The 26,701-nt window shown below is 41.4% G+C and overlaps 1 protein-coding gene and 1 long non-coding RNA gene across 4 annotated transcripts; one reads left to right on the forward strand and one right to left on the reverse strand.

The window, feature by feature from the left end:
• Positions 1-2,400: 2,400 nt before the first annotated feature.
• On the reverse strand, positions 2,401-25,548 carry LOC148347600 (uncharacterized). 2 transcript variants are annotated; one of them, XR_015847949.1, is made up of 4 exons: positions 25,299-25,548; positions 16,861-16,939; positions 6,258-6,317; positions 2,401-2,615 (listed from the first exon to the last, which is right to left on the reverse strand). It is a non-coding gene; the product is annotated as an uncharacterized LOC148347600 (long non-coding RNA). The 2 variants fall into 2 exon arrangements; XR_015847948.1 differs by having other exon boundaries at positions 2,401-2,798.
• On the forward strand, positions 13,629-18,811 carry LOC148347601 (protein Tob1-like). 2 transcript variants are annotated; one of them, XM_088323382.1, is made up of 2 exons: positions 13,629-13,863; positions 16,884-18,811. In XM_088323382.1, exon 2 carries the CDS (start codon positions 16,996-16,998, stop codon positions 17,956-17,958), a length of 963 nt encoding a protein of 320 aa, XP_088179508.1. In that variant the 5' UTR covers positions 13,629-13,863; positions 16,884-16,995; the 3' UTR covers positions 17,959-18,811. The 2 variants fall into 2 exon arrangements, with proteins under 2 accessions (XP_088179508.1, XP_088179509.1); XM_088323383.1 differs by having other exon boundaries at positions 13,629-13,838.
• Positions 25,549-26,701: the final 1,153 nt, after the last annotated feature.

Consider the following 26,701-nt stretch of genomic DNA (forward strand, 5'->3'; position numbering starts at 1 on the left):
GGCTATCTTAAAGGAGTTTTACGGGCTGACTTATATGCGATGTAAGCTTGTATGAGAGTATATACGGTACTTAAAGTTCTATCGGTTTTACTCGATATTCAGTGAATAAACTCTGCTATTTCTATCATGATTACCGATTTGAATCACCTGTGCCCGCTCATTTCGCAGCAGCCGCTGCGGGCTCTGATTGGCTCCCTGTCCCTTTTTAAACCCAGTGCCGTCACTCTCCAGTTGTCAGTCCGTCTGCGAACTTCTGTTGATGCAAGGCAAGCTTTTTTGACCCTGACTTCCGTTTTTGCCGTTTTTCCACCTGCCCGTTCCTGATCTCCCAGTTTGTCTCCGGCTACGACCCGTTTCTGATCCCGACCATGTTTTTGCTCTCCTGTCCTGGCTGCCGACCTGTTTTTCCGTCCCTGATACTGCCATCACCCGCTACGGAAGATCCACTTCCGTATTCACAATCCGAATGCGAGAGGGACTTGCTTCCCACGTCCTGCGAACACCAGATCGTGGGCGCAGACCTTCCTATTTCTTTCAATAGACGTTACGCAATTGGGTCCTGATTCCGTTCTGGTCGTGACAATTTCTTATTTAAGCTGCTCCATCATTTTATTCGATATATTCGAGAACTGGACTTTTTTCTTGATTTTGGTCGAGACTTGTAAATAAGGTGCTACGGTGGTTCCTGGGGTCACACCAGTTGAGAACCACTGATTTAGGGGGACTGTATTTTTTGTTATTCAAACTAATTGCACCCCATTGACCTTGAATGCACCACCTAGCCGTCTTTTTTTGGGTTGTAACCGATTGTGCTCCTCCATCATGCATGATTCAGCAGCCTGCTAGGAAAGGCAACACTGAGTGGAAACTAAAAGGGGGCGCTTGTTTCGTATTACAGCAGGAAGCCTTTTGCCAGGCAAAGCTGTGCAAATTCTGCAGCAGATTCCTATGGTACCTTGATTATGCTATTCCTTTATTCTATTCAAATGGAGGTTCAAATTACTGCTCTGAATTCGGACATTGAGGGTGTGCTCACAAAATACAACTGAACAGTTATGGTGATGCCGTCTCAAGCACAGAGAACGCTGAATTTCTGCTCATGTAGATATTCTCCCTAACATGTATACACTCACATCCAATCCGAATTCACAACTCTGAAATCGAATACTTAAATGAGAGGGTAATTTTAAATGCGCATATTTGGTTGTGTGTCCCCAGTAGCGAATGGTAGGCAGCGAGTGAGGAGAGGGGCGTAGCTTATACAGGAACAATAAACTACGTGAGAGCAAAATTTATAGTAAAAATGTGCTGAATTTTGGTCTGTTTATTTGTAAAATCATTTTTGCAATATGTCATGAAAAAAAACAAATATATTGGAGATGTGGTGATGAGTGATTAATTTCACCTGTGCCCGCTCGTTTGGCGCCAGTCGTTGCTGGCTTCCTGATTGGTTCCCGGTCCTAATTAAGCTCCGTCATTTCACTGGCCTGTTGTCAGTCCGTCAGCAAACCTCTGTTTCTACAAGGCAAGCACTTTGCCTCTGAGTCCTGTCTGTCCCGCTTCTTGCATGATTACCGATGTGAATCACCTGTGTCCGCTCCTTTGGCGCCAACTGCCTCGGACCCTGATTGGCTCCCAGTCTCTTTTTAAACCCAGTGCTTTCACTCTCCGGTTGTCAGTCCGTCTGCGAACCTCTGTTGATACAAGGCAAGCTTTTTTGACCCTGACTCCCGCCTGTCCCGTTTTTGCACCCGTTTTTCCACCTGCCCGTTCCCGATTTCCTCGTTTGTCTCCGGCTATCGACCTTTTTTTTCCGTCCTTGACACCACAATCTCCTGCTCTAGAAGATCCACTCTGGCATTCGGAACGCATTCCGATTCCGTGAGCGGCTTGCTTCCCACGTCCAGCGAGCACCGGATTGCGCGCGCTGCCTCCCTCTCTATCTCAATAAACTTGTGGTTAACGTTACGCAATTGGGTCTACCCTTTGTTCTGGTCGTGACAGGAGAGTGCCCAGGAATGGACAGGGAGATCTTGGGGTGGTTAGAAGCAAGGAGACAAAATGGATATGGAGTGTCTCGGCTAAGTGCTTGTTTGCAAGCTCTCAAAAAATCTGAAGGCTCAGGTCGTCGCCACGGATCCCAGCTATCCAACCCTCAGACAGGAACACCAGCGTCACCACTGACGAAATGAGAGATGTTTTTTTCCCCCCACAGTTTAAAAGTCCATTAGATGTTACCTGTTTAAGAACAGTGTATTTCTTTTATTATGTGGCTTTTTTTAAAGCAGTTTGACGGTGGAGGCTTCTATGCAAGTATACAATATACGGTGATTTATAACTAGGTAGTCACTTTTAGTGTACCGTGTGTCAGAACCAGAACAGGCAATAGACCCAAACACGTAACGTTTCACACAAAGCTTTATTGGAGGATCGAGGAAGTCAGGCGCTGGGGAAACAAACAACAGCGCTCCGGTGCTCGCTGAGCAGGAGGAGTAGGAAGCCCTGGTGAACGAAGCGTGGTCGCAGATCGGAAGCAAGTCGGGCAGCCGGGACGGGAGAACAGAACGTGGTCGGAGGACGGAAGCAAGTCGGGCAGCCGGAAAGAGAGATCGGAGCTTGGTCGGAGGACGGAAGAAAGTCAGGCAGCCGGGACGGGAGAACAGAACGTGGTCGGAGGACGGAACAAGTCAGGCAATTGGAGACGATCGGGAAGCCAGGGACGGACGAGCAGGAAACAGGACAGGACGGGACGGGACAGACGGGAGCCTGAGTCAAAAAGTGCTTGCCTTGCTGACGGACTGACAAGGAGTGAATGACACCGACGTGTTTAAATAGGAGGGGAACAAATCAGGAAACGAGCGGCAGCTGGGGCTAAACGAGTGAGTGAAGGTGAGAGGAAAGGGCAAATCATGACACTGTGCTACTTTTTGGTGACGGTAATCTGAGCGTAACTGAAATACTTTTAAAATGAAGTAAAAAGTAGGGCTGGATGATTTTGGAAAAAAATCGAATTGTGATTTTACAGACCGGTATTGCAATTTCAATGAAAAGAAAAGTGCATTTTCGGTACTAGTTTGTTGACATGCTTTAACTTTCAGAAAACAGTGCCCTCTTCTGGAGAGCTTGCTAGGGTCGCTGTCTGCTCACACGCAAGTGTGATGCATAGCGTGCTGATTGCAAACTTTGCTCCGCCCTTATTGGCTAGTGCCCTTTAAACCATCCTCTGATTGGCCGCACCGTTAAAACCCAAACCGTGACAATTCTGGTTGTCCAAACACTCCATCACTCGAATAACAAAGGGAAAAAAAACACAATCATTGAACTATAAATTCTCGGGAAAGTGTCTTGCACGGTCAGGACCAGAACGGGGACAGAACCCACTTGCGTTGCGTTTCTCACAAGTTTTATTAGAAGAAAGAGAAAGGATTGCGCCCACGACCCGGTGATTGCTGGATGCTCTGAACGCGGAGGTCGATCTTCCGTGGCGAGCGATGGCGTTGTCGGGAACAGAAAAACCGGTCAGTAGAGGACAGGAGGGCAAAAACGGGGTCGGAAGCGAGTGGTAAGCCAGCAAAAGAGAGTAGACGTGGTCGGGGACAAAAAGAGGTGGAAAGTCGGGACGGGAGAGTAGACGTGGTCAGGATCCAAAACTGGTCGAAGCCGGGGAACAGACGGGAGCAAAAACAGGTGGGAGTCAGGGTCGAAAAAAGGCTTGCCGAGTGTTCACTGAGGTTCGCAGACGGACTGACAAAAGGGGACAGACAGGAGTGGGTACAAGTACTGATCGGGAGCCAATCAGAGTCCGAGGCAGTTGGCGCCAGAAGGTGGATCACACCGGTAATCATGACATGCACTACATCGCACTATCGATTAGATTTCGATGATGATTGTGCAGCTCTAGTAACTAGTAACTGTAACTTATTACTGCCAGGGGTTATATTTTGTCAGCCTGACGCCGTCACAATCCGGCTCCTCCATTATCCCTCCTTAGAGATGATGATGAAATGAGGTAGATGCACACAAGCAGTCTAGAAAAACAGTGTTTTTTGCAGCGTGGCTGTTTTTTCATCCATTCTCAGCCCTTTTGTTTTGGTCCATCCATCACCTTTGTCTTTTTTTTGTATCAAAGGACACTTTCATCAGCGAAATATGGCTCGGGCCTCTCCGGTTACACCGACGGCGCCACGTCAGCAACGGCCGATGCCGTCCTTGCCGATGGAGAGGCCGCAAGTTTGCATGTAGGCAAACTTATCTGGCCCGTTTCTGAGCTTTACCGACTTGTGCAATGATGATGACATTTGGAGGTCAGCAATGGTGCAAGAACGCAAACGGGAACGCACACAAAGACACGCGATTTTTTTCATATTCGTTATGAGTATTGCATGATTAATGCATGAGTAACGGATACAGGTCTTTTTGTCCTTTTCTGATTTATTTTTTCCACTCAGTGATTTCACTTTAATTTATAAGATAAATAAATAAAAATAAAGGTAAAATTGTTAAAAGTATTTTCATTTATATATTTATATATCATTGACAGGGTTGGGTAGGGTTACTTTAACTGGATTACTTTCAATTACTTTTGGATTACTCCAATACCAAATATGCTAATAAAAGACAAAAGAAACAAAATATGAATACAATTACTAAATTTTGTGCAGGCTCGGAATACATGGGCAAAAATGATGTTGGCAAGCTGTTTGGATTTATTTTTATTTTGTTTCTGCCGCATTTTATGTAAGTTTTGCCGGAGATCAAAGAAATCAAAGCCAGGAGAGAAAGCTTACGTGTTTTGAGTCATAATTTTATGCATATTTAGTTTCTTTTGTCTTTTATTAGCATATTTGGTATTGGAGTAATCCAAAAGTCATTGAAATTAATCCGGTTAAAGTAACCCTACCCAACCCTGATCATTGACAGATTGGCTTTCCGTCCATTTAAGCTCAGTGCTCTCACTCTTAGTTTGTCAGTCCGTCAACGAACCTCTGCCCCGCAAGACGTGGGTTTTGACTCGGTCCGGTTTCCTGTAAGCATTTCCTGTCCGGTATTGTTCCCATTTATTTTTGTCCTGTTTAATATCGAATTCCAGTTTTACTCCAGTCTATTTTTGTCCTGTTTATTAATCTCTCCGGTTTTCATTCCCGTCTTGTTTGTCCTGTTTATTTTACGATATCCTGTTTCATTATCAATCCGGTCTGTGCCGTCCTGTCCGGTATCGACCCCATCTGTCCGATATCTACTGGGGCAATTGGTATCGATCTCGTCGGCCTCTGGCTTCCTATCATTTCACGCCAGACTGCTGCCTAGCGTGCATGACTCCCCATTTCCCGTAAAATAAAAGGCTTGTGTGAGAAATGTCACGCGTTTGGGTCCTGATCCTGTTCTGGTTCATGACAAATACAAGTTTAAATGGTCCTTTTCCTAAACTATTATCATTTGTATTTATTTAAAAATAGACAATAATACAATTAAAATTGCAAAAAGTTGTTTTTATTTTTATTGTAAATATTTTGAAAAATATTATGTAAAAAAATTACAAAATAAGAATATTTTTTGGTGTTTGACTCAGTGATTTCTATTTGAAAATAAGCCATTTTATTATTTACTTTTTGAAACATATATGATATATACAAAATAAATGTTTAAAAAAAATACCTTTTTTTCATTTTTTCTTCATTAATTATTTGTACAATTATTTAAAAAAAAATAAAAATACAAAGATAGAATTGTAAAAATCCTTTTTTTAAATTTTAGGTTTCTATTTTTTTTTAAATATTAGTAACATTATTATTAGTAGTATTTTTTAATTTTTTACTCATTTACTTATTATTTATTATTATTTTCAGACATTTAAAAAAAAGGTAAAATTGTCCTCTAATCTGTTTTTCTAAATATAAAAAAACAACATTTTAAAAGCTATTTTTTAATTTAAAGCTTATTGATTTTATCGTACTTGTTCAAAGAATAAAACAGTTTAAAAAATGAAATTGTACGGTCCTTTTTTAACTTTTGCTTTTACAAGTACAATTAAAAAAATAATTTTGAAAGGAACTTTTTTTAAAAACGTTGATTTCATTTTTATTTGGAAGGTATTAAATAATAAATGTAACATTTATAAAATTCCCTTTATTTATTTTTGTCCTAATTTAAAAATATAAATAAATATATTAAAATATATACTTTTTTTTTGTTTGTTTTGTTTAAGCTGTTGACTTCTACTCATATGTGACCGGATGATCTCATCCAAATCCTCGTACCTTCATCTTTGAAGTTCTGATTTGGTCCACAAGCTCATGCGGGGCTTCACAGGCCGTCGCCTGCAAGAAAAGCACAGTCCAGTGAAAAATGTACACAGGTCCTAGCTAGTGTTCCCTCTAAGCTGCGCGCGTGAGCAATTGCGCACTGCTCGCACATTCTCAGCGCACAAGAAAATCTAGCCAGCGCACAAAAATGAGGGCTCAAAATTACTAAACAAGAAGCGACTTAAGTCAAAGTTACAGTGCATGAAGGTAAAAATACACGGGTTCCCCTGACGTTGTGTCCTAAATGCGGCATTTTGAAGTCGAGTCGAAGTAGAACAAAGTTGAGTAAAGTTAGTAGAGTTGGTCGAGAACCGGCTTCTTCGGCTCGGCTCACTAAAAGGAACTGGCTCTTTCGGGTCCTAAACGGCTCTTCAGGTTGTTTTTGCTTCTTTAATCCCAACATGACCAAATATTATGTAAAATTATGCACAAAATGACTTAAAGGAAGGGGGGAATAGAACCAAAAAGACAAAAATACCAAAATGAAAAAATAGTGATAAGCTGAGAAAAAAAAGAAGGAAAAATTTAGAAAAAAGCCAGAAAAAAAGAAAAGAAGGAAATTTAGGAAAAAAAAGTAAATAGAGAACAAAAAGAAAAAAGTAACAGCTCGGAAAAAATAAACACAATGAGATTTTTTTTTAAAGGAATTTAAAAAAAGTAGAAAAAAACCACGGAAAAAAAGAAGAAAAAGTTTGTGTTGCATTCAAATAATTTCCAATGATATCAAGTGAATCGTGTTGCCAACATTGTACTTACACTAAATATGTCATTAAGTACAGTTCTGTATCTTGCAACTGACTAAATAAGCCCCCAAAAGTGATATTATTATGCGACAAAATATATCAGGAAATAAAAAGAATTGTAAGAACAAATGACGTTTGTAGGCCGTACAACCTTTGCAATAGTACACGAGTCAATTCATTCAAAAGAGAAAAATAATTTTGCATTGCCGGAAACTCAGCAAAATGTCAAGTTTTGGACATGTTTGATAATGAATTATCTTGCCACACTTGGGATTATGGTTGCTCACTGTTGTTTCAAGCGTTGCTCACCAACTTTGTGTGAACGCTCAGACCCGTGGAAAATTACAGGGAACATTGGTCCTAGCCAACATTTTGTATATTTCCGAGTAGCTGCCAGTCGCGACAGAAGGAAACTTTCACCTGGCTGACAAAAACACAAATCCACCTTTGTTCTTCATGCTGGGGACGCTTGTTCCACCTGCATACTGCCAAGACAAATATAAGGTGGTGGAAGAATGAGCCAAATGATTGTGGGCCTCCTTCTGTTCTCCTGCTTGCTGATTGAAAAAGCGGCCTCGGGAGCCAACGCGAATTGGAACATGTTTTACAAGTCTGAAAACAGGTCTTCGAGAGCAAACATACAGTGCTGTTCAAAATAATAGGAGTGTGATTTGACTAACCAGAATATTTCAGGTTTTAGTGTATTTTTATTATTGCATGCCAGACAAGTTAGCAGTCGGTGCAGTAGATTCTCAGAAAACAAACAAGACCCAGCATTCATAATAGGCATGCTTCGAAGGCGGTGCAATTGGGCAAATGGTCCAAAGATGTGTGTTAAAAACCTATACAGTGTCTGCTGTTGACTGTACAAACCCAAAACTATTTTGCGTGTCCAAAAAAGGTAGGATTTAGGAATCTATTACCGTAAATTCCGGACTATAGAGCGCACCTGATTATAAGCCGAACCCACCACATTTTAAGAGGAAAACCGATTTGGTACATACACAAGCCGCACCTGTATATAAGCCGCATGCGCCCACATTTAAACATGTAACACAAACACAAAATTAACCCAAACCCAACTTCAAGTCCCGTGATTGAAACTAAATTGGGGGGGGGGGGGATTTTGTAGAGGTTTATTGTTACTATATTCTTTATCAATTATCCGTTATCGGTCAAATCATAATACACTACAAAGCCAAGGCCGAGACACTTGTTCCCAGCCAAGAGGCTGAGTCAAGGTGGGGGTTTTGTAAGGTTTATTGTTCTATATTCTTTATCAATTATCCATTATCGGTCAAATCATAATACGCTACAAAGCCAAGGGGCCGAGACACTTGCTCTCAGCCAAGAGGCTGAGTCAAGGTCCTAGCCACAGAGCCAAGCAGCGATTAGTGCGAATGCACCGGGCCGATGCGTGGAGTGGACAGAGCAAGCTCTTATTCCATCTCCAGATTGCAAAAATCGATTGAAACTAAATGTCCTTCATTGAAGCAACTTCATAGATAGTACACAAATCTAGAACCACAATTGACATCCTTCATTAAAGTCCACAGTCCAAAAATCACAGCCGGCAAAATGAATGGAAAATGATACCGGTACTTAAGGTTTGATGCAGACCTGCAGAGTCCGGGTCCCATTGAAAGTAATCCAAGGAAAAAAGTGTATATTTCCAAAGGTAAGGGTGGGAAAAATATATCAGATGAACACATTTACTCACGCAACTCCTTTTTCTTAAACCAATTTTTTACCCCCTCTTCTTTCCTTGTCTGTCCCTCACCTTTAGCGGTCCCCACTTAAACTCGGCACCCCGCGTTTGTTCCGCCCCTCATTTTTCGTTCCCTCGTGCAAAACATATCAGAATAAGTGTCTAAAATAAATACAAATAAATACATTACAAAAATATACAGTTGCAAATACATATTATGCATGGGTTACACATATTTACAAGGAAAGACGGTACACCGAGAGAGTTTTCAAAGCTTTAATAATAATAATGTAGCTTTGACAGGGCAGTTAATGGTAGCAACACTCGAGCGCCGCTTGCGGCCGTTAGAAAAATGACATAAATTGGCCGCATCGCTGAATAAGCCGCAGGGTTGAAAGTTAGGGGGAAAAGTAGCGGCTTATAGTCCGGAATTTACGGTATTTAGTTGCATGACCACAATTTTTGACAACTGCTTCACATCCGTGTGGCATAGAGTCAACCAACGAATGCATTTTGGTTTCCATAATTCACAACAAGCTCAGACATAATCGCTTAAACGGTATCAATGTCAGTGCTATAAAGTGTGTTTTCTTTTTCTACCCTGACAACCAGGGGCGGAGTGCATGCTATGATGTCATGGACTCGCTAACGTTCTTATCACACTGGCCTGTGTAGGCTGTTTTCCTGCCCAGGACATGTCTAGTGTATTGCGTAGTCAAACTGTGTATGTGCGCTGTTGTGGGGAGTCATAGACTGACATTGTGAAAGAAGAAATATTTGCTGAAGGCATTTAGAGGTTGCAAGAGAGCAAAGTTAGGTAGGAAGGAATTGACAGGGTGAAGAACAGCAACAGCAAACAGGCGACCCGCGGGCCAGATTAGGCCCGCTAAGGGATTGAATCCGGCCTGCGAGACAACACTCAGAGAAGCGCAGGAGAAAAACAAGCTGCAGGTTGAAATGTCAACTTGATGTTGCCAAAGCCTGGTGCCTCTCACAAAGACACTGTACTTACAAAGAGACTGTATTTATTTCTCTCTCTCTCTCTTTGTTTTCCACCTCTTTTCTCCCACTCTCTGTCTCTTTCACTCTCTGTGTCTCTTTTTCTCTTCCTTTGTTGCTCTTGGTCTCTTTCTCTCTCTGTGTCTTTTAACCTCTTTTGCTCTAACTTCCTTTTCTCTCTTTTCATACCATTTGCACTTTCTTTTCTCTTTTCTCTCCTTCTGTCTCTCTATTTCTCCATGGATTTCTTTCTCCCTCTCCCTTTCTTTTCCCCCTCTCTCACGACTTTTTATCTTTTGTTTCTCACGGTCTCTTCCTCTCTCTCTTTTTCTTTCTTTGTCCCGCCCTCTTTCCTTTTCCCTCCCTCTTTCTTTTATTTACTTATCTCTTTTCCTTTCTCTTTTGTCTACAAGTCTGGCCCCCGACAGAATGTTTGTTCTATCGTGTGGCCCCAGAGTTAAAATGAGTTCGACACCCCTGAGCTACAGCAATCCCGTCTCACAATGATTTCATTTTGGTTTTGGATCCCTTAACCATCAGGGTCATAAAGACACCTATTCCTGTAGTGTGACTCTGGCAAGTACAGCCTGGCAGCGCCCATCCCTCTCCAGGCCAACAAATGTTTCCACCCTCTCTCGAACCACGGACTTTTTGCGATTAAGATCATTTTTCCGGCTTCTCTTTACGTCATTTTTCCCCACTATATGACATCTAGGGGAGCAGAGCTTTCAGCCGCTCTGCCCCCCAGCTCTGGAACTCATTGCCGCCTGACCTCCGAAATTCTGCCACCCTGTCCACCTTCAAATCGGGACTCAAAACTTACCTCTTCAGATTTTATTACTCATGTTTTATTCTTCATTTTTTGTTGTGTCCTACCATATGTACAGCGACCTTGGGTTTCCTAAAAGGCGCTTCGAAGTACAAAGTATTATTCTTATTATTATTATTATCCACAAATTACTTTGCATGCCCAAATACTTCAAACTTTGCGGTGTTTGTGCGAGTTATGTCTCTAAGATACTGTCTTTTTTGTTAACATTGTATACGTTAATAGTAATTACAATAACAATAAATCATTTCAAGTATGGCTGCCGTCTTACTACTTTGGAACCCCAATTGACCATTTTGCCTAGCTAACTTGTCATTATGGTGCTTTTAGCATCAAACTGTCACTTATTGCACACAGTTGAGCCCCAAATAAGATGGTCAATGGACAAATCCCATCATCCTAGTGTCCTCCCCCTTTTCCCACTGTTTCCTTCTCTAGCCTCTCACATTATTAACTTGGCTGCTGGTTATGGCTTGCTGTTATAGTTAGGTGCTCCAGCTTTCTTTCAGTGCCACGCACTGAATGTCACAAAGGTCTGTGATTCAGGCATCTTACACTTTTTGCCACCGTTTCTGTCTCGAGCCATTCTTTTTAGCCACTTGACTGCAGGCATTGGCTAGCAGTTATTGTTATTGCTTGCCGATTCCTCTTTACCCTTCACTCACCTTCCACAGGTAGTCGAGCTAATGTCACAGAGTGCCTGAGTTAAAGGTCAGTTTCCTTCTCTAGACACTCGTGTTAGCACCTTGGTTGCAGGCTATGGCTATGGAGTATAACTGACTAAAATATTGAGTAAAGAGTAAAGCTCCTCTCAAAAAAAACACTACTCAAGCGTCCTAGAAGGGGGATTACCTCATTTACGGCTCTCAAGGTTTATTCATTATCCTCATGTTGAGGTTTTTGAGTTTTTCCTTGCCCTCGTGTAGGTTTTAGATCAGGGGATGGTGTAATGATAGTCTGTGGAGCCCTTGGAGACTCCCTGTGATTAAGGGCGTCACAAATAAACATGACTTGACTATGCACCGAGTTTAGACATGGCACTCAAGGGTAAACATGTAATAAAGACTTAAGTTGAAAAAAAAAGATAAATAAAAGACTATCAGGATAAAAGGCAGAAAAAATATTCACAACACAGTGCGTAGAGATTGGCCCAATTTATATCAATAGTGCAATGTTCGTGAATGAAAAAGAACAGTGCAATGCAAAGAAGTTCAATAACACTTAGCGGCAACAAAAAAACAAAAGAAGTTTTAAAAGTTTAGTCTAATCACATGCAAGATGTGCTTTCACAGTTTTGTGCACTCCTTTAGGGTGGTGATGGCCTGAGCCTTTTTGTCCTTGTTTTCTGCAGCGCCTACCAGAGGACAACAGGTCAAAAAGGCAATGCTGGAATGGGAAGTGTCTTTTATAATGTTGATGGCTCTGCTACGGTATCGCAAGGCAACAATGTCCTCAAGACTGGGCAGAGGGCAGCCGATGATATTTTGGGGTGTGTTGACTAACATTGGTATGTTTTTCCTGATTTTATCGGTTGATGTCGTATAAAAAGCCGCATTGCTATAGTATGCAATATCTTCTAACAATGCCTTTCTCTCTTTATTCAGTTAAGAATGTCGTGTTTTTTGTAGAGAATTTGCGATTTAGAGCGATACAATAGTGTAGTTTTGTACTGTATTTACGAGTTATGGGTCCCAATGCTTGATGCTAGAGGCAGAAGCAAAACATGACAAGAATGGAAACAAAACTTGTGATTATCAAGAAATGCAAAGAGGACGCAAGAAAAGCAATTCCACTAAGTTGTTTCACTGTAACCAATCATCAAATTAGGCTATTATTAAAAAGAAAAGCGATTAAAACAGAGAAATTTCTTAAGGGCTTGAGAATTCACGCAAGTTGAAGTTTTCAAATCCGTTTCATTTTAAGTCCTACATTGCAGTCTATTTCCCTCCTTTGCATCCACCCTCTAACTCCACTGGACCAGCTCCAGTTATGTCACACCAAAGGTAAATAACATTTCATTTTTCCTTTACATGTATATGTCTTTAGATTGTTATTTGATCATATGTATGGATATTACACACAAAAAGGACTTACTATGTACGATTTGGAGGTCCTGGGGTTTGAAGATAATACCCATATGAATCTAGCCCCGCTATACTGCAATTTCACTTTGCGATCCCTACCTCAGAACGGATTAATATCGCATCCCAGGGGTCTAGTGTCATATTTTCTTTCAGTTCTTGTCTCCTGCCCCTGGTCTTTGCCAGCCACCCAGCATCGCCCTGTATACGTACCCCGGGGGTCTAGTGTCATATTTCTTTCAGTTCTCGTCTCCTGCCCCTGGTCTTTGCAGCCACCCAGCATCGTCCTGTATTTATTGTGCAAACACGAGCGTGCGGGCGCCCATGTTAGGTAAGAATAGGCTTTGGCGTCACGTCACACACTCTTGGCCTGACAGAGGAGAACTTAAGCCCTGTGCACGGTTCTTTCGGCTGCTGTGAAAAAGCAGGAAGCCCGATTGTACACATTGTGATTGGAATCCACCGGTGAATTAGGTTATATTAGGCAGGAGTGATTTGTTCCAAAAATAGCGGACGTTGTTTACGATTTAGATGTGCCGCCATTTTAAAATGTATTTTTATACCTTCCTTGCAAGGTTTTGCTGCATATTTATAAAAAAGGAGAAAATATTCACAGTAAAATCTCAAACGATCTTTCATTTTAAACCATGTTACATTTAAGTCATATTATTGACTTGACAATGTAACTAGTGTGATGTTATATGTTCCATATATTAGTTTTGATCGATTCGAAGCTTTTTAATGACTAAACCAATATAGTTCCATAGACGTACAATAGAGCACTACCGTAAATAGAACCTTTCTGCATCGACTAGGTGAAACCTTATCCTATGAGAAGCCATCGTTTGGTTGATTTGCCAATGACGTAAACGCTCACAGCCAATGGAATCCCTCATTTGGTTAACGCCCACTGTGAGCCGCATCGCCACCTCCTCCATGACCACGGCGGAGGGATACCTTATATACAAGTCACCATCTGACAGTGAAGGCGAGAGTTGTTCCAAGTCCCAGACGGCGAATGCCCACGAATCATCCGATCCGAATTTGGGCTTCAAAATTGGCTATAAGACTCGACTATCAGAAACTCTTCCAGAAAGAAACTCGTCTGGGGACTAACGACACGTCCATTTTTCTACTTTGAACGTCTTTCAAGCGGAAGCGTCCGAGCGCAAAGAGGTCCTGCTGTCATTTTTCTTTGCACGTAGGTTGCCCCCTTTTCCAGAAGCAAAACTTTCGAAAATCGTTTGGCGAATAATGTCGATGTTTTATTTTAACGTTTCCTCGCATTTCGATCGAGTGTCATCGCTTTGTTCGGTGTCGATCACGTAGCATTTGTCGAATATTCTAGTAGCTACAAGCTAGCATGGGGAGTAAGCGCCTGTGTACGTGACTCTACTTAATTCGATGTTTTTATTAATTTTTACCTAATTGTTGCTGTTTCTAGCAATTACTCACTTATTTTGCCGGTATAAGAAAGCAATTATAATGAAAGTAAAAACCCACGCACAAAATGACCAAAAGAATGCAAAAAAAAAATTGTCAAGCTAATGTTCATTACGCTCCTATGACGTCACGTTCCGCACGCATCTTCAAATTAAACGACTCCCACCGAATCCGTCGATTATGTAACGACAGATTTCACGCTCGTGGGCGCTCGCTCGAGTGCTAGAATAAAATCGAAAAAGCTCCAGGTTTCAACACGTCTTCCAAACCACACCCCGTGACACTTGCACATTTTGAGTTTGTCCGTGGAGGTCAACAAAGCCTAACCTCAAGCTTGCCACACGAGGCCATTGAGGAACAAAAGCACACAGTTGGCTTATTTTTAGCAGCTGTCGAGCCGACTGTTGCTCATGCAAGACTAGATAGGGGCTGCTGGTCTTTAAACGCATTTGGAGAAGGATTTTTATAGGAAATGCATGGGGCATATGGACTGCGGGCCGGATCAGACCTGTCAACGGATTTAATCCGACCTGCGAGACTACGCTGAGAGAAGCCCAAGAGAAGAATGAGTGGCGTCACATCAATGACCTGCAGTTTTAAATATGTCTACCGGGTGTCACCAAAGCTGGGCACCACTCCAATTCACCCAATGTAGCTATAGTTGCTGACTACCATTTATCAAACTGGAAATATTTGAGGAAACACACATTCCAATGTTATTTAACTTAAAACAAGAATAATGGCCTCAAGTGGCCGGGCATTCTACTTGAGCGAGGTTGTTGGGGCTGCGGTTTGCTGAAAAAGCGCCAGGAAGCCACTAGGGAGTGCCGAATAGCAGTAGAACCAGATGCAACTCCAGAGCGGCTTGTACACAAAAGCAGGTGTATATTAAATTTTGTTGTCATTTATTTGGGGTGCTTTGACCTAAAACCTAAAGACACTTCAAGAGGCCTAAAGTACCACTGTAAATTTTCGGGAAAATCTTTTCAGCCTTTTCAGAGCCTATGAACACGCACACAAATCGGGATTTATATATTAGTCTTCTATATCCAGTCTAAGTCACTGGGGTGCTGTTTAAGAGATAACGATTGTACTTGTGTGGTGCATGGATGTTTCTTAACTGCAACATTTGCTACTTAACTATGCTTTTTTTTTATCCCTAGTGATTGAGAATAATTAGTTATCACCTGGATTAAAATATAAAGTTTAAAGATTTAACTCGTTTCTATAATGGAGATAAAATCCCAAATTTAGGTCAACATTTTCATTAAAATAACTACATTAAAAGCAGAAAAGAGTATATAATTTGTAGCAAAATTTGGGTGATCAATAAATTGTTTCAACAAATAATCGATTGGCCAATTAAGATAAAATGCAGATTTTATTCTTTTCAAACTTGGATCACATGTGTTTTTAGATTATATCAGGAAACCTGATGAAAAGCTTTAGTTATTCTGAAGGGTGGCTACACTCAATTTTATTTGGATTCATTTTTTAAAAGTTCAATATATTTTTTTACGGCACTCACAATCTCAGATTTATAGTTTTCTTTTACTATTCATCTGCAGAAGAAATTAGAATAGAACACAAAACAAGAATAAGGAAATAAAACGAAGATAGAAGTTGGGATCTTGAATTGGCACCATTATGATAGAAAATAACGTAGGCTTAATTTATTACGTTATTTGAACTTGATAGAATTCCCCCTTAACGTCATACCGATACCTAACACCATGAGATAATGGTTCTTGTTCGATGAAGGTGAAAGCTTAGCTTGGATGTCCTCTACAGTTGAGTGGTGACGGATCCTGAAAGCTAGAGACCCGGTTGGGACAAGTACCACGGAATGCAGTGTGTTGAGGCCGTCGTAGACTGGAGGCTTCCTTTTGAGGTCGCTGGCTTAGAAAGATTGTGCTGTCTTGTTAACTGGCTAAGGAGAACTCTTTTTGCTTTTATCAGCTCGCTGGCTTGTTTCAAACCGAATTGCAGTTTCTCAGGCACCCTGGTTCACAGCTCCGGTGTGGCTGGCCCGTGGGAGGGTTTTGTCTCTGCGACCTTTGTGTGCCTGCGTAATTAAGTCCCACCAAACCCACATTCACCCAGTATCTGCCAGAACTAAATCAACGTAATTGAATTAAAACACACTATTCAATTCACATGTTTTGAAAAAAATTGATCATTTTCTGACATTGCAACAGGTTTATTTGTGTTAGTTTTGCTCCTGTGTGGAATCTGCTGAGGTCATCAGCCTTAAACAAAAGTGAGTCAGCTCTTGTCTGCCTGAAAAAAAAAAACACTATCCCAAAGTTGAGCCCTCTACCTATTAAAGCAATCATTTAAATTATTTGCACCTAAATTAAGGTTTTACGTGCTATTTTGGCTGTTTCCAGTGCACGAGTTTCCCCATGTTAGATAAAGCAGTATTCGGAATGAAGTCAATTCTTACTTTTTAAAAAAATGAATGAATTCACAGTTAATGAACACTGGTGGGTGGATCATCATCATCTCCTGGCTTAGTGAAGGAAAAAAAACCTCCGTAACCGAATCTTGTACGTCTGAATCATAATCCAAATTTAACCGTGAGCCTCTGAAAGAGCCCCAGCCCTACAAATAAGGCACAATTTTGTGTTTAATTTGGAAGTACCATGTGCACCCTAAGCTAAAATTAGTTTGACACCCCTAGTGTAGTGGACATTGTACAATGAAAGTCAACCAGAACCTGGACAAATGTAAATGTGTTAGGAACAATACTCACGACACAATGTCTTGTGTTTCCAGGCTCCAAAAGTTCACCGTTTCTGGAAGGACAATCCAAAGAACTTCTGTGTTTTCTGCTGCATTGGGGAGAAACAAAAGCAACTCAAAACAACTCATCACCGTTGAAGCAGCTATGCAGCTTGAAATCCAAGTAGCGCTTAACTTTATTATTTCTTATTTATACAACAAACTGCCCCGACGACGTGTCAACATCTTTGGCGAGGAGCTAGGGAGCCTGTTGAGGAAAAAGTATGAAGGTCATTGGTATCCCGACAAGCCGTACAAAGGCTCAGGGTTCCGCTGCATCCACGTGGGGGAGAAGGTGGACCCGGTTGTGGAGCGGGCGGCCCAAGAAAGCGGGCTGGCCATCCAAGACGTGCGCAATAACCTCCCTCAGGACCTGAGCGTGTGGATCGACCCCTTCGAGGTCTCCTACCAGATCGGCGAGAAGGGAGCCGTCAAAGTGCTCTACGTGGACGATAGCGGCGAGAACGGCTCCGAGCTGGATAAGGAGATCAAGAACAGCTTTAATCCCGAGGCCCGGGTCTTCATGCCCATCGCCGAGCCCGCCGGTGCCTCGCCGGAGTCCTGCTCGCCCTCGCCTCCTTTCGAACAGTCCGCCGCCACCAGCCCGTCTTTCGTGCCGCGCTCGGCCCAGCCGCTCACTTTCACAACCGCCGCCTTCGCCGCCACAAAGTTCGGCTCCACAAAGATGAAAAGCGGCGGCAGGAACGGCGCTAGTAGCAAGGCGTCGCGTGCGTCGCCTGTCGGGAACCCGCCGATGAATGTCAACAGCCTCCTGAAGCAGAAAGCGGTCTCCGTGCACTCCCTCTACGGGTTGGGCCTCAGTCAGCAGCAGCCCAAAGCTTCAGCTCTTTCCCCCAACGCCAAGGAGTTTGTTTTCCCAAGTCTCGGGGGTCAGGCCAGCCCCGCCGAGGCGTCCCCGGGACTCGGACCTCTGCCGTACGGCGGCGCCTTGGACGTCTTTGCCGCCTACGGGAGCCTCAACGATAAGTCCCTGGTGGATGGCCTCAACTTCAGCCTGGGTGCCATGCAATATTCCAACCAGCAGTTCCAGCCTGTCATGGCCAACTGAGAAATCCCGACCTATATAGCAAAAACCAAGCGCACACTTTGGATACTGGGCGACTGGTGACAGCTCCAGGCCAGCATATGCGCCCGAGGCCCGCCGACCTGGGCCTTGTCCGATTCCTCTCCTTTTGGCTTGTTTTCATTTTCTCAGTTTTTGCCAACCAAGCACAATTTGTTTCCCTCTTCCCAAACTGAGGAAAAGACTCCCAAAATAATGAATAACTACTAGCTGAGTTTATGGTCTTACGATATTTTACTCTTGGTAAGACGAGGCTTTTTTTCTTAATGAATTGGCACGACTAGGAGGGGTTACTTGCTCTTTTTCTAATGGTATAATTTAATTAAGTACACAGTTTGTAAGATATATCAGAGTATATATATATATTGTTTCTATGACATGGTGTTGCATTTTTATCTTTTTACAACTCCAGTGATCTGTGATGGCTGCAGCAGCTTTTCCTTATTTTTTTTAAGAAATGCTATAGAAATCTTGGAAAAAAAGAAAAAAAAAGTTATTCTAAAGATTGTGTACAGCGTATTCCTTTAGTGGCGGAACTTGATGTCGGAATATTTGCTATTTCTGAAAGATGAAATGTATTTTCTGTTAAAATTTTGCTAAACTATGGATGACAAATGTAAACGTATAGATATGACATTTTTGTACCTACATTGTGCAATACTTGATGAAGAAAAAATACGGTATCAAAGTATTTTAAGTCAGTGTCTTAAATGTCAAGAGGGACTGAATAGTTTATATTAAGTTTGTATTAAATGCTTAAAAATGATATGCTTGTCTTTATTTTTTTTATTTTCATATTTGCACTTTGGTCTTTTTTAATAAATCGCAGTTGAAAAAGCTTGGCTGGAAATTAATTCCTTTTCTTCGCTGCATCAATAGAAAGCTGTCGAATCTTCACCTGTTGGCACACTTTAACTGTTTAACAAGTTAATAATAGTGTGAGGCCCAGTCACGTGTTTAGGTTGCCGAGGAGCTTTCAGATTACTCAGCTGTGTCGTGTTGATCCCGCAGGATGCAAGCTTTGTACCCTCAGAAAAAGGAAAACCATCAAATTGCAAAGGCTAAACAAGATCACGTTTTTAGGCCCCATACAAAAAAATGCACGGATGTTAAAAAGATAAAGCAGTTTTTCAGCAAAAGCTGCAGTTGTGTAGGAGGAGGGAGCCACTGAAATGTGCAAAATGGTGCCTATAGATGTCCACCTGAGTAATTGTATCTGATAATTGCTATTGAAGGCATAAAAATCTCTCATCTTTAAGTGATATTCGTTTTGAAGTCAAGAATTGTATGGATCCAAGAAGAAAATGTTTTGAGGTGGGGAGAAGCATATTGTAGGATTTCTCAGAGTGAACTGTGCGTTCGAGGTGGTGTGTTTGGATTAAAATCAGTGTAGTTTGCGCAGGCAAGGGTACTGTATTTGTGTACTCCATCTCATTATCACGCTTATTAACAGTACCAGATACCAATGTTCGAAAATGGAGATGCTAAAACGCAAAAAAAGCATGACGAAGCAAACAACTCTTTAGAGTATCTGATGATGAATTGGACTTCAAAGGAAATGAAATACATTGTTAATTTTATGTTGATATTTTGTTCATAGTTTCAATCATGGCCACATTTATTCAGCATTTTTACTTTTCAATGCTTAGTTTGAGCTAAAAAAAAAGTCAAACACAATTTTATACAGATTACCAATGTAAAAAGAATTAGGGTTACGCGTTGTACACAAATAAAAACGGCATTTCCTCCACACACTTAACTTTTTAAGCCCCGACTCGTGTCATTTTTATTTATGATTATTTTGTGTTTGATTTATTACACCAGGGTATAATTGTGACAGAGCTAGTTAGCTTGTATAATAAGACAAAATTTCACTCCTTTTTTAATACTATCCATCAATCGTGATTATTCAGCTTTTCCATTTTTTTTTTTGTTGAGTCTTAGCCATTCACAACCTTACCCCTCTCTACCTCTTTGACCACCTTCACATTGCCACACCATCCCGCAACCTCAGACCATCCTCCTCCCTCCATCTCATAATACCCGCTGCCGGTCTCGGCTACATGTGGAGCAGAGCTTTCAGCCACTCTGCTTCCCAGCTCTGGAACTCATAGCCACCTGACCTCCGAAATTCCCACACCCTGTCCACCTTCAAATCTGCACTCGAAACCCACCTCTACAGACTTGCCTTTTCATGATCATCTGCCTCACATACTGGCCCCTTTTAACTCTACAGTGTTTTTATTTGCTATTTATCACTTGCTTGTTTTATTCTTGATTTAATGTTTGGTACTCCATCTACGATGACCTTGGGTGTCCTAAAAGGTGCGTTGAATTAGATTGTTTGATTATTTTTATGGGGCAGCACGGCGGCACAGTGGTTAGCGCATGTGCGGCACAGTTCATGTCATGGGAACCTCCTGCGTGGGTTCAAATCCAGCTCCAGACTTCCTGTGCGGAGTTTGTATGTTCTCCCCGTGCTTGCGTGGGTTTCCTCCGGGCACTCCGGTTTCCTCCCACGTTCCAAAAACATGCATTTCGGGTGAATTGGCCGGTCCAAATTGTCCCTAGGTGTGAATGAGCTTGCGAATTGTCTGTCTCTGCTCAGTGATTGGCTGGCAACCAGTTCAGGGGGTCCCCTGCCCACTGCCCGATGATTGCTGGGATGGGCTCCAGCACCCCCGCGACCTTACTGATGATAAGCGGTGCAGCTGATGAGATGAGATTATTTTTCTGATAATTACTTTGTAGCCAGAAGTAGCCAAGAGCGCAATCATAACGCTACTTTTTATACCTGGTCAAGACTAAAACTCACCGCTTGAGTACTTTCAGTTTCTTAGCCTAATTTTTGGTTCTGGCACCACCCCTTCTGTTATTATAATAACGTAATAAGCGCTTAGTCTTCACACTTGTGAATTGCTACAGCCATTCGTGCCCAGAATATTCTGTAAATTACACCCTTCGAAGGAACTGCTCGTCATCCCACCCCTTTATTTTGATAACTTACCTACCAAGGATCATACAAACACACGAAGGAAGAACAAGTCGATTTACAACACTGGTTTGAGAGACATTCGCTGGCAAGCTACGGTAACTTGTATAATGAGACAAATGAGAATCTGACACTTAGCTAGCTAATTAGCTAGACGATAACTGGTTAGTTGTATGGTTGGATCCTTAACCACATGGGTCGTAGGGTCATCATTCCTGTGGTGGGTCTTGGGCAAGTACAGCCTGGTGGCATCCATCCGTCTCCATTCAAACAAATGATCCTAGCTGGCTAAATTTAAGATAGTTTAGCAAGTTAGCCGTTAGCTACCTGGCCAGTGTGCTTGAAAACACGGCGTTCCTTCATTGTGGATTAATATTTCACCGCCAGGGACTGCCTCTAGAAATAGCTCTCTCATCATGACTGTGGACTTTGGATCGGATCGAAGGTTCTAGTTGCAGGCTACGACAGTTTTCAAAATAGTCTAGCATGCGTCATCCGAGGAGAATCCTCACTGGCTCCGCCACGGGGAACTTTTGTTCCCACGCGTGGCTGCTGACGTCACCCGTGGAAAAAAAAAAAAAAAGGACTCCAAAGTCAGGCGCGCATGCACGCATCGCCCACGCAGACGTTTTTATAAAAGGCATTCGGGCTGACCTTGTAACCATGGCAACCACTTCTTTATGGTATTTCTCACTTGGATGTTGGCTGCTCTGAGGGAAGAAGGTGGCTAGCCACTCACTAAAAGTAAACAAGGATATTTTCCTTTCTGGGCGATCGCTTTTTGGTTTTGTAAGGGACTACTAAGGGATGATTCTAATGCAGTTTCCGAACTGGCTCTGAAAATAGCTCACCAGTCATTGTAATTTTCTAGAAAATTGGATTTTTAGGTGGTATTGGCAAGATCACTGTCTTTAAATACATGAGCATATCTTCCTAAATTGTTTTGAAAGTTAGCCTATCATTCATATATTGTATCCCTCATTCATCGCAAATATTGGGGATCAGGACCCCTGCCCCGTGCGAAAATCCACTACCAGGGATAATGGATTGCGGCCAAATTCGTGTCGTTCTTTTTAGGCGGGAAGAACGGAAATAAAGAGCCTCCACATGACACAAATTTGGTCTCTTGGCCTGTGCTCTCTCCAATACTCGACTGGGGATAATGGAGTTTATTTTAGGCAGGCCACAATGGCACATTTCAGTGACCCGAAAACGGAAATAAATTCACTCTGCTGGCCTCTGCTCTCTGCAATAAGACCATTACATTGACCAGGGATAATCGATTATTGCCACAACCATGCATTTTCGTTTTACGGCTTCCTGATAAAAGTGCCTTTTGTCGGTCCCTAAGTCGCAGCATCATGCGATCAGGGATAATGGATCGCGGTTACAATCGTGCATTTGATTTTAGGCAGCCCAGAAAACCACACACCTCACAAAGGTGCCCTCTGCCAGTCCCCACTTGCAGCAATGTGGGATTGAAGATAATGGATCACATCTGCACGCATGCACTTCATTTTAGGTGGAAATCTAGTCACGAAGAAAAAAAAAATAATAATAAATAAATAAAAATAGTCTAACAAAAGAGCGCTTTTCCGCTCCCCACTCTTAGCATTATGCGATCATAAACAATGGATCGCGGCCGCTTAAGTGCAGTTAACTTTTTGGCTGACAGAACAAAAAAAACAGCTGCCACGCACGACACAAATTTGGTCGCATGGTCCGCGCTCTCAACCAAGAGTCGACTGGGGATACGAGAGGAAAAAGGCGCTCTGCCGCCCCCTGTTCTCTGCAATTGTTGACCAGGGGATAATTGATTGCAGCCACAACCATGCATTTCTAAAAAAGTGACTTCAGGCCAGCAAAATGCAATTGGAGATAATGAATGACGTGATATTTTCCGAGAAGTAGTGAAGGATTACAGTATGTGTAAATAACTCAGTACCCTTATACAATGCAGTTAGTTGTCAGAGCCTATTTGAAACCCCTACCTCTGATGACAGCAACCTGGTAAAAACATAATATCATAGAAATACATATTCGTCCTCCATGGAATATGACCAGATCTATAGTTGTATTTTTTTAGTATTTTTGATTATTACTGTGGTTTCATTTTAGTAGTAATTTGCAGAAACACTTGTAGTATATCTCTAGCATTTTCTTAGAATCAATGTAGTACTGTTTTTTTAGTATTTCTGTCATTTCAATGTAGTACTACTTTTGTATAATGACTTGACTTGTGGTATTTCTGTAAGAGTATTTTTGAAGTATTTCCATCGAAGTATTTTTGTACAACAGTATGACTGTAGTAGTATTTATATATTTCTGTTGAAGTAATTTTGAAGTGTTTTTATTGGAGTATTTTCATAGTATTGTAATATTTCCATAGTAGTTTTTAGAGTATTTCTGCCATAAAATGTGTGGAGTTGTATTTTTGTATCATAGTATTACCGTAGGGGTATTTTTTTTAGTATTCTGTAGTGGTTTTGTAACATTACTGTAGTAGTATTTTTGTTTTATACTATTACTGAAGTAGTATTTCTGTAGTCTTTTTGTAGTATTTCCATCCAATAATTTTTGTAGTATTTCTTTAATTTTTATGTAATATTTTTGTAGTAGTATTTTTAAATTACCGTATCACTGTAGTAGTATTTCGATTTTTTTCCCCTTTTTTGTGTAGTAAATATTATTATTGATGGTGTAAAAGTAATCTGTGCATCTCTTTGATACTTCTTGTGATGAAGGGCTATACAAATAATTGTAATTTGACTTGACATATCAAACTGGTAGTCCTTCGTGCTAAACTGTCCCAAAAAAGTAGCTCAGCTTCAAAGAGGTTTTCGCCCCCTGATCTACCAACATTTTCCATTTCACCAGATTTTTTATTTAATGCTATCGTTTCTCAGCCAGAGATATTTTGCGCTTGTGATGATCAGCAGCTGCTGCTTTCTTTCAAAACCACATGACGGATATCATTTCATCTTTTGATCAGTGTTGGAGTGTGCGCTCTCTCGTTTGTTTTTGAGGATATTCAAAGAGCTGAGTGTCTGGAGGTGTCGGCTTCCTTCTTTCTATACCCTCTGAGGGCAAACCTTGCTTTTGGTAAGAACTCCTGTTTTTACGTATTGTTCGTTCCTCTGTAAGGCCATGAATCATTTGCTATTAGCGCTACACAGAGGCCTTTGAGGTTCAAAGAGCACCTACGGAAAGGGAAGGAAGTCCAATTGTGGCGATATCCGGCCCTTTGAAGATTTCCAATCAAGCGTCCTATTCTCAATGAGGAGAAACAGGCAAAGAAATGATTGCTTCCGTGTATAGTAACTGACTTTCATTTGTGGCAGTTCATAAAGTCTTCCATCTAATCGATGCCCGGGTGGAGCGTTTTTGAATAATGTACACATACCGGTGGCAATAACTGTCACTTTTTTCCTAATGGTTGTAGAGGAACTATACTGCCACAAATCCATTTCCCCTAACCTTTTCCAACCACTGAATCTGCCAACACCACAAAGACCCACAATTCATTTACAGGTAGACTATTCAGTTGTATAATATAGATTTGAAACCCCAAAGTGTTCATTTGTAATCAAAAGATTAATTATTTGCATATGTGTCAAGTTTCATGCCAGATGATTCATTTAATTGCATGTCAGGGTGAAACTTTGCCTATTATCACTTAATTACCAAATGAAGCACTTGATTTTGAAAAGTAGTGACTGACATCAATAGCCTTTAAAAGAGGCGCGAACGCTCCAAGGGGAGACCTTGACCAGCCTTTGCCCCCTTGGGACAAATGAGACAAAGGAGGCCAGAATCCACGGCATAGTCTCCCTGGTGACTATGCTGACATAACCCAGCCAGGAGGTCAGGTTTGCTCATGTTCATCTTTTCCTTCTCAATCAGTTGATGGATAAAGATAGATAAAGGGATAGAAAGACTTTTCTGCTAAGGGGGATACCGGGGACATTTTAATCAGGAGTATTTTTTTCACTATAATATATGTTATCATACTTTTACCATTCCTTTTTTTTTTGTTCTGCCGTGTCGAGACGTCCTACTGTAGGCTGATCCGACAGCAATTTTGTTTTCTTAATAATCAAGTAGAACCAGCTTCACTGAAACCAACAATTATTCCAAACTTTTACTCTATTACTTGATCTAAAACGAGGGTTGGCATGTACATGTACTGCAGGATTACCGTAGTCAACAAACACCATGCTAAAGAGCCACCACATAAAAACACAGTAGGCTTTAAAAGCCACGCCAGAATCATTATTTTTAAGCAGTCAAAGAATAAAATCAGACTAAAAAAACAAATATTTTAAGTACTTACCGCTCCAACAGAATGTATCTGTTGTGGATTGCGATGAACCCAAACACAAGGAAGCAGGATTATGGAAAGGTGCTAAAAATCCAAAAATAAAAAATAAAATAATACAAACACAGACAAAGTACTAAACAAATGCTCCAAAACAAAATCAAAACTGCCTGAACCAGAAAACACAAATCAAAGACACAAGACAATGGTGAAAAACAAAGGTGGAAAATTAAAGTGGAAAATAAAAATCTCTAGACACTGAGTGATGTCCAAATGTCCTAATAAAGGGTTTGGCTAATTGGTGACAGGTGTGGGGTGATTTGACACACCTGTCCCAATTACAAACTGATTAGGTACCCTCTGGTTAGCAGAGGCGTATTAGAACCGAACATAGCCTCCCCCTCAAGGACCGGATACCAGGCTACTCAAAAGAAAAAATCAAATACAATTACGGAGGCTGCAGCAATGGGACAGCTGAAGATACTCACTGGGACTAAGCAACTTGGGGCTTGCAGCTGGAACAGGGAGCCAAAGTGGCTTGGGACCAATGTTCCCTCTAAGCTGCGTGCGTGCGCAATCGCGCACTACCCAGAGCTTTTCCGCGCACAAGAAAAATTAGCCAGTTCACAAAAATCAGGGTTCGAAATTGCTAATTAAGAAGCGAATTAAGTCATAGTTACAGTGCATAAAGGTAAAAATACAAGGGTTCCCCTGACGCTGTGTTCTAAATGCGGTATTTGGAAGTCAAGGTCGAAGTAGAACAAAGCTGAGTAAAGTCAGTAGAGTTTTTCGAGAAACCGGCTACTTTGGCTCGGCTCACTAAAAGGTACTATTTCGGGTCCTAAACGGCTCTTCAGGTTGTTTTTGCTTCTTTCATCCCAACATGACCACATGTTAAGTAAAATTATGCACAAAATGACTGAAAGGAGGGGGAATACAACAAAAGAGAAAAAAATACCAAAATAGAAAAGTAGTGAAAGGCTGAGAAAAAAAGAAACAAAAGGAAGAGAAAAAAGAAGGAAAAATTCAGAAAAAAGCCAGAAAAAAAAGAAAGAAACAAACGAAAAAAAGGAAATAGAGAACAAAAAGAAAAAAGTAACAGCTAGGAAAACATAAACACAATGAGATTTTTTTTCAAAGGAATTTTAAAAAATAGAAAAAAACAGGGAAAAAGAAGAAAGAGTTTGTGTTGCATTCAAATAATTTCCAATTATACCAAGTCAATCTTGTTGCCAACATTGTACTTCCACTCAAAAATGTGATTTAATACAGTTGTGTATCGTGCACCCGAATAAATAAGCCCCCAAAAATGTTAGTATTATGCGACAAAAGATACAAGGAAAAAAAAAAGGAATGGAAATCTTGTGAAGGAATTGTTGTAAAAACAAATGACGTTTGTAGGCCGTACAACTTTTGCA

This window comes from Urocampus carinirostris, chromosome 19 (genome assembly GCF_059441175.1).
Source record: "Urocampus carinirostris isolate Australia breed hairy pipefish chromosome 19, RoL_Ucar_1.0, whole genome shotgun sequence".
NCBI classification, from domain to species: domain Eukaryota; kingdom Metazoa; phylum Chordata; class Actinopteri; order Syngnathiformes; family Syngnathidae; genus Urocampus; species Urocampus carinirostris.